General features: G+C 34.0%; 1 protein-coding gene across 1 annotated transcript; it reads right to left on the minus strand.

Annotated features, from left to right (window-relative positions):
• Nucleotides 1-3,441: 3,441 nt before the first annotated feature.
• On the minus strand, nt 3,442-4,677 carry LOC106131978 (SCAN domain-containing protein 3-like). The gene has a single exon (XM_013331260.2). The coding sequence runs from the start codon at nt 4,670-4,672 to the stop codon at nt 3,740-3,742; it is 933 nt and encodes a 310-aa protein (XP_013186714.2). The 5' UTR covers nt 4,673-4,677; the 3' UTR covers nt 3,442-3,739.
• Between the last annotated feature and the right edge of the window lie 11,626 nt (nt 4,678-16,303).

Raw genomic sequence — 16,303 nt, forward strand, 5'->3', positions numbered from 1 at the left:
TATATTTATGTATATAAAATGGGAATTAAAGTTATTAGATTTCCTTTCGGGTTGTATAATATGCTAGCGAAATTAAATGACATGGATGTTAGATTAAGTCCATCTATTGTACTTTACAAATTGTAAATGTTACAATAAAAAATAAATAAGCCATGTTCCAAAAATACAAGGTTCTGGCAAGCGGAAATATGTAGTCTCTGCCTACCTCACAAGAATAGAGTCTTGATCACCGACCTCGAAAAAGGAGAATATCGATTAGGGGCTGTCTTCAATAGTTACTTCCTATTCCAATCATAATCCACTACATAATCGTTTAAGTCGTGTACCTCCATTTTTATTCAAAGCTTCTGGACATAATCTGATGCCCGATACTTAGATAAACTCTCGTTAACTTAGAAAGAAAAATAACTTCTTGTTCTTTGGGTATCGATTTATGGTAATACCAAATTATACTTACCGTCAAAAATTTAACTAAGTTATAAAAAGAGAACTACCAATTAAATAAATATGAGATGTATCATGGATGTATCACACAAACACACGCAAATATGCGACATTTATACGCGCGAATTTAGCGCCACCTACAAAACATCCTGACTCTTAATTAAATATACCTACGCTATTAAAAAGATTGGAGTAGAGATAACAAACAAACAAAAAATTTATTTTCGCATTTATAATATAAGTTGAGTGGATCTTCTAACAATGCACTCAGTTTCTAGGTTATGTCAACTGTATTATAATTTTAAATTCATGATGTTTAAGTAAGACAAAGTATGGAAGTCTCACAAGGAGAAGCAAGTTTTTAGTGCGCTAATTAATTCGAGCACACGGCGTTATCAGCGGACGGTCTCGGGATGGTATTATGTAACATGTGAACGAAGTTGAAAACTAATTAATTTTAATTAATGTGAGAAAATTTCCTGTGAAAATTATGTATTGGCTGTATATTTTTATATTTATATTTAGATAGAAAGAATCAATAAAGAAAAGTTTTCTTTTCTATTTGTCTATTTTCAACTTAAACTGGATGGATGGTGTCATTAGAATTATCATTATATTGCCTAGTTTAGTTTAGTAATATTATTATAACCTGTATAATTAATTTTAAAAAACTAATTACTTATAGTAAAGTTTTGTTTTTTGTAAATCTTTTGAAGATATTGTAAATATATAATGGCGTAATATTGTTGCCACAATATCTAGGTACATATACTTAAATATTTTATTGAGTTAATAATAAATTTATGAATTTTTGTAATTATAATATTTAATTAAGTAAATATACAATAATTCGGGGGAAAACGTATAATTTAGGCTTTATTAAATCATATACACATTTGAACTTAGTCCAGTTGAGATAATTTTCACAAAATACTTTCATCCAGTTATTAAATTAAAATCAAATCTTTGGTAAGTAGTTTTTTTTACAAATCACGTATAAAACATTGAAATGGACGTTGAACTGCAAGAGATTTCGATTCAAATAAGTATCACCCAATGCTCCTGTCAGTTATTTTGTTATTTATACATACATAAATAAATAAACATGGCTCAAAGGGCTTCGGTCAAAGTACTTTCATCTCTGGTTACTTAGCTGCGGCTATCCTGCTTAATGCCGTCCAAGTCTTGGTAAGTCTCCAAACATGAGCTACGTATGCCGCCGTGCTTTATCGCGCTTAGGCAGCAATTACTGCGCTCCATGAGTTATTGGCCCCGCGGTGCGCAGTTTGCTGACTTATGTTTAAAAGCAGATTTTTACTCTTAACATGGTTCCTGGCTCTTCAGGAAAAGTATTTTCCATGTATGTCGTATAAGGCGATGAAGGGTATAGGCGCCTCATTTATCTACTGAAAGCTTCCATGCCATCTATAAAATAAATCTATGTGTTGCCAAGGTTTAGTAGCTATATAAAATAAATAGTTTTATTGGAATCTATTAATAGCTATATAAAATAAGTAGTTTCATTGGAATCTAGCCTTTTTTGGAGTGAAGCCCGGTGCGCATTTTTGACCATGATCCTAGATTAGGTAACTATATTGAACCATATTTAAAAGCATGTATTGTATAATATTAACATATCTTTTTGCTGTGAACGTGAAAAATAATGGATAACAGCTAGTAATAATAAAGATTTTTACAGCTCGAATCACGTCCTCATACATAATTCAATAGCAATTTATGTCTTACAAACTGTAGGTGAGGTAATCTTCTACGTTCTTGTAATAAAATCTTTATGGCATTTTGACGAGGCGAATTTCATTTAAATTTCTAATAGAAATTATCACTTCTTCTTCCTCCTAACGGTAATCTTGGTTACAGTCTTAGCTCTCTGAAGAAGAGTATGATGTTGCGCCTTTTGACTATATCCTGGATATGCCTGGCTTTGACACGAAGTGACTCCTGTCTGACATATAATCACGTCTATATTACCTTCTGGGGTAGACAGAGCCAACTTGAAAAGACTGATAGGCCACGTTCATGCTGTTTGGCTTTATGATAGAATTGAGATCCAGATAGTGACAGGTTGCTAGCCCATCGCCTTAAATAAGAATCCCAAGTTTATAAGCCTATCCCTAAGTAGCCTTTTACGACATCCATGGGAATGAGACGGAGTGGTCCTATTCTTTTTTTTATTGGTGCCGTGAACCACGCGCTGACCTCCGCAAACATTACAAAATCTGCACAAGATTAATGTGCTAATTCCCTTATACTGATATTCTTAGGAAAGTGATGGAGAGGTCCTATTCCATAGTGTAGAAAACCACACGGCAACAAGATAAATTATGCAGTGAATGCAGTCTTATAATAATGATCGATCTATGACGCGGTACCGGTGAATGAGACGTTGTTAGTGCGAGTTTTTCTTGATCAAAAGGGTCGAGGAAGTTAACGCGCATTTGTATGGAAATGAATTAGTGCCTTCGCGTCACCACTAGATGGCACTGATTAAAATCACATACAAATCCGCGTTTACTTTCTCGACTCGATTGATCGAATAAATTGTAAAACTGTAGTTATATTAGAATTGTTGTAGTCCTGAGTCTTTGCCTTGTTATAATTATCAGGCGCCGCCATAAATCACGCTGCAAATTACGATAATTTTCACAATTTGCGATGATTTTGATAGCTTGTAAGCTTAAAGAAAATAATATATACCTAGTTTATGCCAGCTACTTCTCTTACCATGCGGATTGTATAATACATAAATAAAGAAGAATAATCTTGGAGTTCTTCTTTATGGCAATGGGTTAGTCACTGTCAGAATGTCAATTCCATAAATAAGTTATTCAGTTGAAAGTGGCTCTGTCTTCCGCGTAAGAGATAGAAACGTGACTTTATTCAAGTATATATATTTATAATCGGGAGTAGGGTATGATGAGAGAGGGAATGTTAATATGTAGAACACATTAATTTAAAATGACGTGTTTATTACTGGAAAAAAAAAATTAAAATAAAATCATTTAAATAAGTCATCAAATATTGTAATTTCACAAGTTTATTATAAAGGAAATTAAAGGAATTTACTTCTCTGAAAAACAAATCTCTTCTGCGATGTTCTAGCAATCTATATTTGAATTTCAATTCTATTCAGCTAGATGTGGTCTTCAAGTCGGCTGGATCTGTCTATTATGTAAGGAATTAGGACTTGATATACGTACATACATATGTTGTTCTAAAAAATGTTTTGAATTTTTTGGGTAATTGGCAACATGGTCTCTTCTGCTCTTCGAGTGGATTATTTGAAATGTGCACTATGCGGACAGTCATCTTTCACATGTATAGACTGTTCTATAGATTTGCTTTTATTTATTTTCCATTGTAATAAATGACACATAGTCGCCCAACCTTTTCCAGTACCGTTCACGTCTATCCAATTTTGTATACTATCCTTAATGCAATACTTTGTGGGGTCCTCATTCACATTATATTCGACTAAAACACTAAAATCGCACGATAAACTCATTATTTGAACTATAACCGATTGGAACAGAGATAATCTGGAAATATCTACAACTATCTTCGCAGGGGGTCCAAAATCTAGAAATATATTCAATAGTTCCAAAGCGATGTCTTTCTCAAAATTGGTACTGCTTATTGGCCGTAACAATGTGAAGCCAGACCATTTAAATTTGTATATTAACACGTGACCAAAATCACCGTCTGTTTCTTCGGGTGTCGCACAGAAATCCAATAAATCGACTATGACGGTATGATGGATATTTTTTTCCGGATTCACTTTTTTGTTTGTACGACAAACGTTGCACAGATCTAAAAAGATTTTCAAACATACTTCAGAAACGTGGTATTTCTGTCGCATATTCTGTAACATTTTGTCTCTCCCGCCATGACCGGTTGCTTGATGTACTTCGACGAACAAATCGAACGAATCTTCGGCGGAAACCACCTCAATTATCGTCGGGGATTTATCACGACGTAAAATCAATATTCCCCTCTCTTGATCGTCCGATACAAACGTTTCATAGGTTTGTGTTAATTCAGACGATTTCCCATTTGCCATTTTTATATCAGCTATAACAGATTTCAACTCACTTTGAAGCCACGGTCGCACGTCTGCCTGTTTCTTGATCGTTTTCATGTATTCCTGTTTTGTTGCTTGATAATCAAATGGCACGTCTGATTTTTTTGGCTCACCGCGACGCGCAGCCATGTTGAATGACAAATGCGTACTGAAGTGGGGAAGGGGAGAGAACGGCACCGGTTGCTCGCATTGCCGTCGCTCGGTTCGAGCGAGATAGAAAGAGAAACGGTAGCTTACGAGTGATAAAGATAGCAGATATTCGGTAAACAAGAACCGTCTGCACTGCAGTACGCGAGACAATGAAGTATTTATTTCTTCAAATAATTATTAGCTAACATATCGATTATGAGACATACATACATAATATTATAATGTAATAGTATTTATTTTAGTAACAATAATAGTGATTACAATTAAATCAAATTAAAACTGAAACTATTTATAAAAAGAAAGAAAAAAGATGACTACAAACTAAATACTTAAATAAATATATATATAATATAATAATATAATAACGTTCATATCCCTTGCGGGGTAGACAGGGTCCACAGACTTGAAAAGAAAAAATGGCAACGTTATTAATATCTACATAAAAAAACAACGCGGTCATGTTTGGTTTTGTTTGAGACGGTTCACAACATTTTAAAAAATAAAAAATAAATTACTAGATCCATCATTTTTTTTTTAAATTTTTTGTGATGCACTTCATCCTGATTTTTATTACTCTTACTCTAATATTTTTTTTTTCCATGAAACACATTTTTCTACGTCCATAATGGAATTTCATAGAAATCAAGGAATATTCGTATTTTTCTTGAAAACCTAGAGTGAAGTCGCTAGTCAACGAAATTTTACACAGATTAGACCTTAGTAGACAGGCTTTTCTTTTCTGGAATTTTCCACGGGAGCGAAGCCCCGGGCAAGGGATAGTCGCTTACATGTATAAGAATAGTCCCACTTTAATACGACTCTTCTTTATAATTATTCGTCTTATTCTCCCTCCTGGCGTAAGTTCTGGTTACATCATCACATTTTTGGAGCCTAGGGTGCACTTTTGATTACAATCCAGCATTGTGTGAATCAGGTTTTTCACGAAGCGACTCTCATATGACCTCCTTTCAGAAAAATCTGTACCTGTACTGAGTCATGGTAAAACCTGCATTAGATGAATTTTCACATTCCCTTGGTCACCTTTTACCACACCCATGAAGAATAGTTAATTCTGAAGTGCCAGAAACCACACATCACTTAAAGAATCCCAAGTTCATTCGTCATTTCTTTATCACGATTATTTATGTATATATATAACTAGAGGCCGCCCGCGACTTCGCCCGCATGGAAACCCTATCAATCCCGCGGCAACTCTGGGATAAAAAGTAGCCTACATGTTATTCTGGGTCTACACCTACATACCAAATTTCATCGTAACCGGTTCAGTAGTTTTTGCGTGAAAGAGTAACAAACATCCAAACTGACATCCTGACAAACACACTATCGTATTTATAATATTAGTAATATGGGTATATATTAGTATTAAGGATAAAATCATGCCTCTTTCCCAGAGGGGTAGGAAAAGAACATCATTCCGCATGCCACGATCCCTGCATACTTCTTTCGCTTTAACAAAAAATCATACATACTCACAAACTTTCGCATTTCTAATATTAGTAGGATTTGAATCCCTAAACGCCCGTCCGTATTTCACAATCAAGTTTAGACTTGGCACGTGACACCTTCGAATGGTGACAGTGGCATTAGAATAGCCGAAAATGGCGCGAATTCAATCTCTAAAAATGTTTCAAGCGTGAAAGGTGAGGGCACACTGAGTTTATTTAAAAAAAAATATCTATACTAATATTATAAAGCTGAAGAGTTTGTTTGTTTGAACGCGCTAATCTCAGGAACTACTGGTTCGAATTGAAAAATTCTTTTTGCGTTGAATAGACCATTTATCGAGGAAGACTTTAGGTTATATAATATCACGCTGCAACTATAAAGAGCAAAGAAATTATGGAAAATGTGAAAAATAAATCAGGGAAAATTATTCACCCTTTCAACGAAATAACTATTCCACGCGGACGAAGTTGCGGGCACAGCTAGAAAATTATAAAATATTAAGCGAGCGAAGCCAGTGAACTTTATAATCACTTGTGGCAATAATATATTTTTTTTGTATGTATCTTGCTATAAAATCGAACCGCTGGGCTGATTTTGATGTAACTTAACTAAAAGGTATGTAGGATCTGTCAATAGAATTTTCAAGTTTGTGGGGTATCAAAATCGTTGAAGTAGATATAGAAATAATCACAATTTTGTACAAAAAAAAATTGTGTTCACGAGGTTAAAGATTTAAAGGTTCAAGATTTAAAATTGGCAATCCATAAAATATATATACATATATATATTTTTTTATTATATTAAAATCTCATAAATATATAAATCTGAACAATGTATTCTCTCGTCCACATTCTATTCTAAGTTTAATTAATATTGTGAAGTTGACGTTGTTGAAGAAAATGCTGCAGTGCAGTTTGTTACCGCTTCTTCTGCACTGACGCCTTGGAAGCGGCAGTAAACTTAGTTTTAAGTAATTTATTTGACGTCAACCAATGTTGTTAAAACCATATGTTTTGACAATTATTAAGCGATATATAGTATCCTATAGTAATGAATAAAAATTTTGAATTTGAATTTGAGGTACTAGATCTCTGTCAAAAAGAATAGTATAAATAAAAGTAACGATCATGAAAAATATGCGATAGATTTTTAATAAGGCACCGACACAAATAAAATAATATTAAATTAAATAATTACATATTTAATAAAATTATCTGTCGATCTTAAACCACGAAGGGTTTGTCTGACTGCAGTTACTCCTAAATCTGCTCATAATCTTTTAAGATTTACATACTATTATGTATTTATCCCTTACGGGTTAGATAAAGCGAAAGTCTCGAAAAGATTAAAAGGTCACGTTCCGTCATATCATCCTATAGTCTGGTGAAAATGCTACAGTGTAGTTTGTTCCGCCGCTTCTTTTACACATGCGCTTTGGAAGCGGTAGATATAACAAGATAAGAAAAGATATAAGAAGCTTAATGACGGAATTGAGATTCAGAAGAGAAATCTTTGCTCTGAATGTGTCCCCGGCCTATTTAAGGGCAGGTTCCCACTTTGTCTTTGATTATACGGCGTTGTTTCGCAAACTCCATATTGCCGCCTTTTTTACCTGCTCGCCGTGTAAAGCCTAAGCATAAAAGCAGAGCAGAAGGTTAACTCGATGTGCTGCTTTTATTGTTTTTTAAACAAAGTGATCAGGTAAAGACAATATTTATGTGAACGCAAATTAAACAACACATATTTACATTCATATGATCACGATATGCCAAAAAAAGCCTACAAAAATAATATCCCAAACAATTCATGTTATATAATTCTTAGTTAATAAAGATTTTGCTTGATGTTTTGATGGTCCTTTTGTCTTATTCAATAATTTTATTGCCATTTTCTTAATTGAGAAGCAATTTGCACGCTAAATATTTTTTTGAAACGATACACAATTTGAAGCCTTAATTCTTTAGGCTAAAACAACAAATCTTTTCACATCGCCCGATTTAAATGAAAAGTTTACCTTCTGACTTTACTCTTATTGACTCCTAAGAGAAATTGTTACCTCGCCTTTTTAGAATTGCTTGTTTTTCCTCCCTTCTTTATTTGTTTACGGGTGACGATGATGGCGGGTTAGATAACATTTGCTGTTGTTTGTACAAATGTTTGTGTTGCCATATTCACTAATTAAATTTCATTCGCTTTTATAAATAATTGATTTTATATGTATTAATAACATGTTTCGCTTCACGTTGAATTAAACTTAATAATAATTTAATTAACATTTAAAAACATAGGATGGACACCAACCCGCTTAATTTAACTTTAACTTAATTGTAAGTTTAATTTTTTAATAATTTTTATTTTATTTTATTTTTTTGAAGTACGCTTTCATTTTTTTTTTCTGTGGAATCCCAAAAACAAGAGTGAGGAAATTTTCTTCAAATCATCTCTTGTAATCTTTCGGTGTTAAGCTTCAGGGAAATATCTACTAGTATCGTTAATCTAGTGTCACAAAGGTGAGTGTACACAATCAGTAAAGGTCGGTACACAGTTGCTTCATTACGGTGCTCGATTGGCCGAAACCGATTGGTTTCGATCGGTGACTCTGTAAAAAAGACAATTTTTACAGAGTCACCACCATTTTTTCTGCGCGTTATACTAATAAAGTGCCGTGTGGTTCCCGGTACCAAAAGAGAAAAATAATAGGACTACTCATCTATTTTTGTATGGATGGCGTAAAAGGCGACTAAGGGATAGGCTTACAAACTCGGGATTCTTCTTATAGGCGATGGGCTAGCAACTTAAGAAGAATAACAAGTTTATAAGCATATCCCCTTGCGACTTTCACGACATGAGAATATTAGTTATCCATCATTTAATCACGTCGGTATCCCTAGCTGGGTAGACAGAGCCAGCAGTCTTTTAAAGATTGACAAGCTACGTTCAGCTGTACCTATGTCCTAATGATAGAAATGAGATTCAAATAGTGACAGGCTGCTAGCTCATCACCTAAAAGAGAATTTTTGAGAACAAGTTTATAAGCCTATCCCTGAGTCGCCTTTTACTTACTTTTTAAGTTTCACTTACTTTGAAGACGTTGGCCCTGTCTACCCCACAAGGGATGCAGAAGTGACTGTATGTAGGTATATATGTAATAAAAAGTTGAAATTAATTCGAGTTTAGATTTTCTTTAAAAAAATATACGAGTAGTAACCTAATTTTAAAATGCGCGCACACTTTTTAGAAAAATTTAATGAGAGCGTTGCTCTTTGAAAGTTATTCGCTTATGAGCACGAATGTATGTTGGTTAGGAAAGCGATGTCATACTCTCCAATTAAGAACTTATATAATACCGTGATATTTTTAAAACATGAAATTATACATCGAAATAAAATATATATTTAGATACATATTACCTAAATTCGTAAAGACTGAAAAGCCACGTGATGATGGAATTACAATTTAGATAGTGGCAAGTTGCTAGCCCATCGCTTAAAGAAGAATATCTACTAAGTTAATTAACCTTTCCCTTGATTACCTTTTACAAAATGCATGAGAAAAGGAAAGCAGCTGGCACACACTATGTTTTTTCACTAGATAAATACAATAAGGTTAGTAAAGGTACATCTATACGAGTATTATAAAGCTGAAGAGTTTGTTTGTTTGAATGCGCTAATCTCAGGAACTACTTTTTCAAATTGAAAAATTATTTTTGTGTTGAATAGACCATTTATTGAGGAAGGCTATATAACATCACGCTGCAACTATTAGGAGCGAAGAAATAATGGAAAAGATGAAAAAAAAAACGGGGAAAATTATTCATCCTTGAGGGCTTCAATGATGCCCAAAATAACTATTTCACTCGGACAAAGTCACGGGCACAGCTAGTAAATATTGTGTATTATTTTAAATATTATTGTATATTATTAAATTAGTTTATTGATAATTATATATTATTTTTACATACATACTTATAATCACGTGTATATCCCTTGCAAAGGAAGACAAAGCTAACAGTCTTGAAAAAATAAGAAACAGGCGACTAAGGGTTAGGTTTATTAGCTTAGGATTTTAGGCTATGAGCTAGCAACCAGTCATTATTTGAATCTCAACTCTATCAGTAAGCCAAATACCTGAACGTGGTCTATCTATCAGTCTTTTCAAGACTGTTGGCTCTGTCTACCCGGCAAGGGATATAGACGTGATTATATGTATGTATTCGTAGTGAATGCAATCAAGAATACGGTTGTACCTAATGAAAGAGAGACTGACGTACAAACAAACAAACATGTTTACTAACCAAATGCACTTTGAATTCTGAATATGTTCAGAGGTAGAATGTTGCATCAACCACACAAATATACCTACGTACTGAAATGTTACCAAATATTGTGTTTGTTGAATTAAAATGATATATATAATTATATAACTTATATTTTGTCATGTGGTTCCCGGCACCAATATAAAAAAGAATAGGACCACTCCATCTCTTTCCCATGGATGTCGTAAAAGGAGACTAAGGGACAGGCTCATAAACTTGGGATTCTTCTTATAGGCGATGGGTTAGCAACCTGTCACTATTTGAACCTCATTTCTATTATAAGCCATACAACTGAACTCAGTCTTTAAAAGACTCTGGCTCTGTCAAACCCGCAAGGGATACAGACGTCATTATATGCATGGATGGATAAGTAATGTTTATTAAATTTCAAATGCGTATTTGATCTGATATTTCCAGAAGTTTTCTTTTTTATAAAATATTTCCAGAAAAAAGTTGCATGTTACTTTTGAATACTAAAGGTTTTGTCTTTCTCTGTGCTAATAAAATGTCAAAATCGGTTCAACAGTTGTTATTTGTACAAATTAATATAGAAACCTTACCTCTTGATCACAATATTAAAATGAAAGTATCGTATTATCCATACGATACTATCATTTTAATATTGCAAGCAAGCAAAAAAAAAAATTGTAAACAGATTCTGAGGTTTTTAAATCGTGAAAACACATAATTTGCATCTTAATTTCCATTGTAAATAAGAGACAAAATACAGTTATTTCCCGGGAGAGCTGCACTAAACAATCCTACTTAATTCAAATCCCAATCCCAACTAAGCATTGAAAACATTTATCTTTTTCTATAGAATGCGCACTGGTTATTTTAATAATCTATGTAAATTACCAATTGTCATAACCAGCCGTTACAATGGAGACATAAAATAGCAATATGAACTGTAATATTTTAAGCTATTTAAATTTCGGACCTGTTTTTTTTTAGTTTAAATAAATTATTAAAGACGGCCTCTGTGGCGCAGCGGTAGTACGCTTGTCTGTGACACCGGAGGTACCGGGTTTGAATCCCGGCCAGGGCATGATGAGCAACGAACTTTCTCTGATTGGCCTGGGTCTTGGATGTTTTTTATCTTTATAAGTATTTATTAAAAAATATAGTATCGTTGAGTTAGTATCTCGTTACACAAGTCTCGAACTTACTTCGAGACTAACTCAATATGTGTAATTAACATTGTGTAATTAAAATGTGTAATTATACAGGACAGATAACGCATATTGAGTTAGTATTGAAAATTATTAATTTTATGTATATATAAAATTAATAATTTTGTATGTGGATACAAAATAGTGTTCACTGCTAGCAAGAAAAAATTATTTGATTTATATTTACATATAAGTGTATCGTGAGCTCATTAACGCCGTGCCGTGCCGTGCCGTGTGGTTCCCGGCCCCAATACAAAAAAAGAATAAGACCACTCCATCTCTTTCCCATGGATGTCGTAAAAGGCGACTAAGGGAAAGGCTTACAAACTTGGGATTCTTTTGTAGGCGATGGGCTAGCAACCTGTCACTAGTTGAATCTCAATTCTATCGTTAAGCCAAATAGCTGAACGTGGCCATTCAGTCTTTTCAAGACTTTTGGCTCTGTCTACCCCGCAAGGGATATAGACGTGACCATATGTTTGTATGAGCTCATTAACATTTATAAATATTTATTATACACTGATGTATACTTTTAGCAGATTTAAAAAAAATATCCCCAGTGTTTAACCCTATCCCTTAGTCGCCTTTTACGAAATCCATGGGAAAGAGATGGAGTGGTCCTATTCTTTTTGCTATTGGTGCCAGGAATCACACGGCACAAATAATAAGACAGAGAGATAGAAAGAGAGACAAAAATATTTATGTCTGGTCGACTTATTTGTGTTTTAATAACTCTGTCTATAATGCGCACTCTCACTGAAACACACACACTTTGTTCTATCCCTTTGAACATTCCAGCTGTAGTCAGAATATTCATACTTTTGCATTATGCCAATTCTGTTCGGATGCAACTCCGAAGCCGAACGTATAATTTTGAAGCTTTCACCTAGTTTTAAAAGTTAATCTTTTTGCGTAAAATACACAAAATACGAAAGTTTTAAAATAGCCTTTTTTTGTAAAAAAAATTTATAAAAGACAATACTTTTTTGTTTTTACTGATTTAAAATTATTAATACTTCCATTTTGGCAGCGAATAAAAAAGTACTCCTCTACCAAGTAAATGTGAAACGTGACTTCCAAAGTTATCGAAGTATCTAAATAATGAATAACATACATATGTATGTAATCGTAAGCGGTCACTGACCTACTGTCATGTCAACATCATCTGTCGAAGACTCTTATTGGACTATGATAAATTTATATGTATTAAAAAGCTATGACAAAAAGATTTTCAGATTTTACTGAATTATATATTACCTTTTTTGTTTCCTTTATTATATTGTTGACTGGAATAGATCCTTTCAAGGGATAAGTCCGCCATTGCAAGTGATTTGTTTCTTTTATAACTACCTATGTACTTACTATTTTATTGTTACTGTGTAAATTTCTATACAATAAAGATATTACAAACAAATTCTCTTACAGAGGTTTCAGATGGCAGCAATTGCATTTAAAAATCTATAAGAAATTGTGTAAGTTCAAATGTTGTTGTTTTAGTTTGACCCCATCTTATTTCTCTGTCAGACCCAATGTAAAAGTAGTTAGTGGGCAAGTAATTGTAATAGTTGATAATACTTCTAGCTATAAGTCTTATTGTGCTATATATTTGTAATTTGTACAATGAAGATTGAACAAATAAAACTTATCCAATTCACTATAGGGAATAAGTGTACCCCGGACTCCTTCCCCCCGCAAGGGATGTGGACGTGACTATATGTATGTATGTTAGCATTACTCAATGAAGAATTTTATGATCTTCCCACAAAAACGGTCCCGCGGGCAAAAAGTAGTAAGATAATATTCAGTAAAGTTTCCACGTTCACTCCACATATCAAGGGAATAAGGACTTTGCAATTTTGTACCTACGTCAGATTGAAGAAATATCGTGTGTGTGTAAAACAAAGATGTAAATTAAATAGATGGGGCATTGAGCATTTTACTCCACCGATAGGATGCCCGGGCTGTGTATATCAGAGATTGGATGAGTCACGTTTATACGAAGCGACTCCTCCTGACCTCTGTCACCTTTGCAGGGGAACCTCATCCATATTGGATCATGGTAAATGGTGCACTAGATGTTCAGCTTCTGTTACGGTTTTATTTAATAATTATGACGCATTAAAGCTGTTTCCCGTGTGTTTTTTACTCTTTTACACAAAAACTATTGAACGGATTTTCATAAATCTTTACATTATCATAGCTTAGTCATTGGAATAAAATAATTTACAGTGGTTTAAGGGAAAAAGCTATTTTCTTGCTAACTTTAGTTTCAGTTTCATCCTCACCACTCTGCAGAGGAGCCCGGGGTTTGTCTTTGATCAAGAATCCTGGATTGGTTGAATGAGGTTTTTATACGAAGAGACTTTCAACTGGCCTCCACAACTGTTGCAGGAAAAGGATCGATCATAGTCACAAATCTAGTTGCCTGAATGTGCAGGTATCCTCACAATGTTTTCCCTGTAAGGGCATCGTTCAGTATTAAAACTAATGTAAATAACTTCAAAAGTAGTCTTTAGCACATGGCCGAGGTGAGATTGAATCTGTGCATTTATGCGCTCACGCATCTTCCACATCTACCACCGACGCCAGTGTAGAATCTAGGAATTCTAACTCTATGTAATTCCATGCTTTATCGTCGTCAAATCTGTATTTAACCTTTCAGGGCGCCGTTTTCAATTTAGCACGAGAAAATCCTTTTACATTAATACTGTCTTTCTGTGAAAATATGTAAGACCTAAATAAGTTAAAAGCATGTTCATGAATATTTATTTTCTATGCTTTTGTTGATTTTTATTGTTGTGGATACTAAAGAAAGCAGTTTGTTCTCTTTCATCAAAAGTACAAGCATACGTTAAAGTGTCAAACACATAATCTACCTGTTAATGTCGGTAAAATATCTAGACATTTTCAAATGTCAGTTTATTTGTCAACTGAAATAGGAATTGTCCTTGCAAAATTATCATTTATCACAAATAATTGTTGAATTACACCTTATTTAAATTTTACGTTACTATGGTAAATTAACATTTTTGCACATCACGTCGTTATTCTTTACGAGGTAGATAGAGCTAATAGCAGTAACAGTTAGTATATTCTAAGGTGAACTATATTTAAGTGGATATCTTGATTGCTGAAAGATTCAGTGACAGTTTTTCGCCCATTAAGTGCATATAATTCCCAAGTATTGTAATCTGCTCAAGAATAGAAACACTTTTTTGTTTGTTTGTAATATCTTTGTTGCACCGAAATTTACACAGTTACTAGAAATAATACATAGTTATAAAATAAGTATATCACTTGCAATGACGGACTTATCCCACGGACGGATCTCTTCCAGTCAACCGTCTTAGCAGATGCCAACATTAATTTTATCTATCAAAGATAATTATTAAAATTCATGTACTGTACATCGGTCACATTAAAAAAATATGCATATCATAGTGGTATTGGTGATGGAATACATTTCTTTGTGGCTCACTGCAGGTACATATTTTATTTATATTCTGTGAAAAATATGCAATTTTTTGTATGTTTTTAAATTGGCCACAATAAAATGAAATTATCAGATAAAATTAAAATAAAAAGTGACGATCGTAAGACGAATTTAAGAGGTAAATTGTATCAAATAAAGTAAGTACATGTTTTGTATAGGTACTTATTTGTGGAAAATGAGAACAGTTTATGTGCCGTGTGGTTCCCGGCACCATTAAAAAAAAGAAGAGGACCACTCCATCTCTTTCCCATGGATGTCGTAAAAGGCGACTAAGGGATAGGCTTATCAACTTGGGATTCCTCTTTTAGGCGATGGGCTAGCAACCTGTCACTATTAGAATCTCAATTCTATCACTAAGCCAAACAGCTGAGCGTTGCTTATTAGTCTTTTCAAGACTGGTGGCTCTGTCTACCCCGCTAGGGATATAGACGTAATCATATGTATGTATGAGAACAGTTTATAAGTACAATAAAAGTGAATTTTTAGTTGTATTGTTTTTAAAATTCCCCGTTGTAGTGATTCTCTTGTTCTCACTGTACCTTCCACCATGAACTGCTGTCCAAAATCCATCATGGTGGCGTGTGTGATAGAGACGACATAATACTTTTTTCTCTTTCACTCTTATACATATGATGCGCATTAGGGTGTCCCAAAAAAATCAAAGTTGTTTTTTTATAACGCATACCCTCTAATTTTGTTCGAATGATGTCAAAACTACCGTATATAAAATTTCATCTACTTAGAACCACGGCAACCCGTGCCGACTTACATCGGGAAATGTGGGTACTTGTTTACTAGGCGCGCGGCAGCGAGCGTACCGACATTCATGTGATTACTTGTTTGTTTTATGAGTGAACGCATTGTTTTCTTTCAACCAAGATGTCGGTGGAGTTACGCAGTTCAAAAAAGGATATTTTCTTAATAGGGAACAATTCAAAGAGTTCGTACGGAAAAGCGAACAGAGCGCGCAGAAGCAATTGAAGTTGATTTCCAGAACAAGGTACCAGATACTGTAACCGTCCACTGGGATGGGAAGCTGTTGCCCGCTTTAGATTCACGCAAATGTAAAGAAGAACGTCTTCCGATACTTATTACATATGATGATAAAGAACAACTACTTGCTGTAACTAAATAGGACAACTCTTCAGGTCGTGAACAGGCAG

Source organism: Amyelois transitella, chromosome 26, assembly GCF_032362555.1.
Source record: "Amyelois transitella isolate CPQ chromosome 26, ilAmyTran1.1, whole genome shotgun sequence".
NCBI lineage: Eukaryota > Metazoa > Arthropoda > Insecta > Lepidoptera > Pyralidae > Amyelois > Amyelois transitella.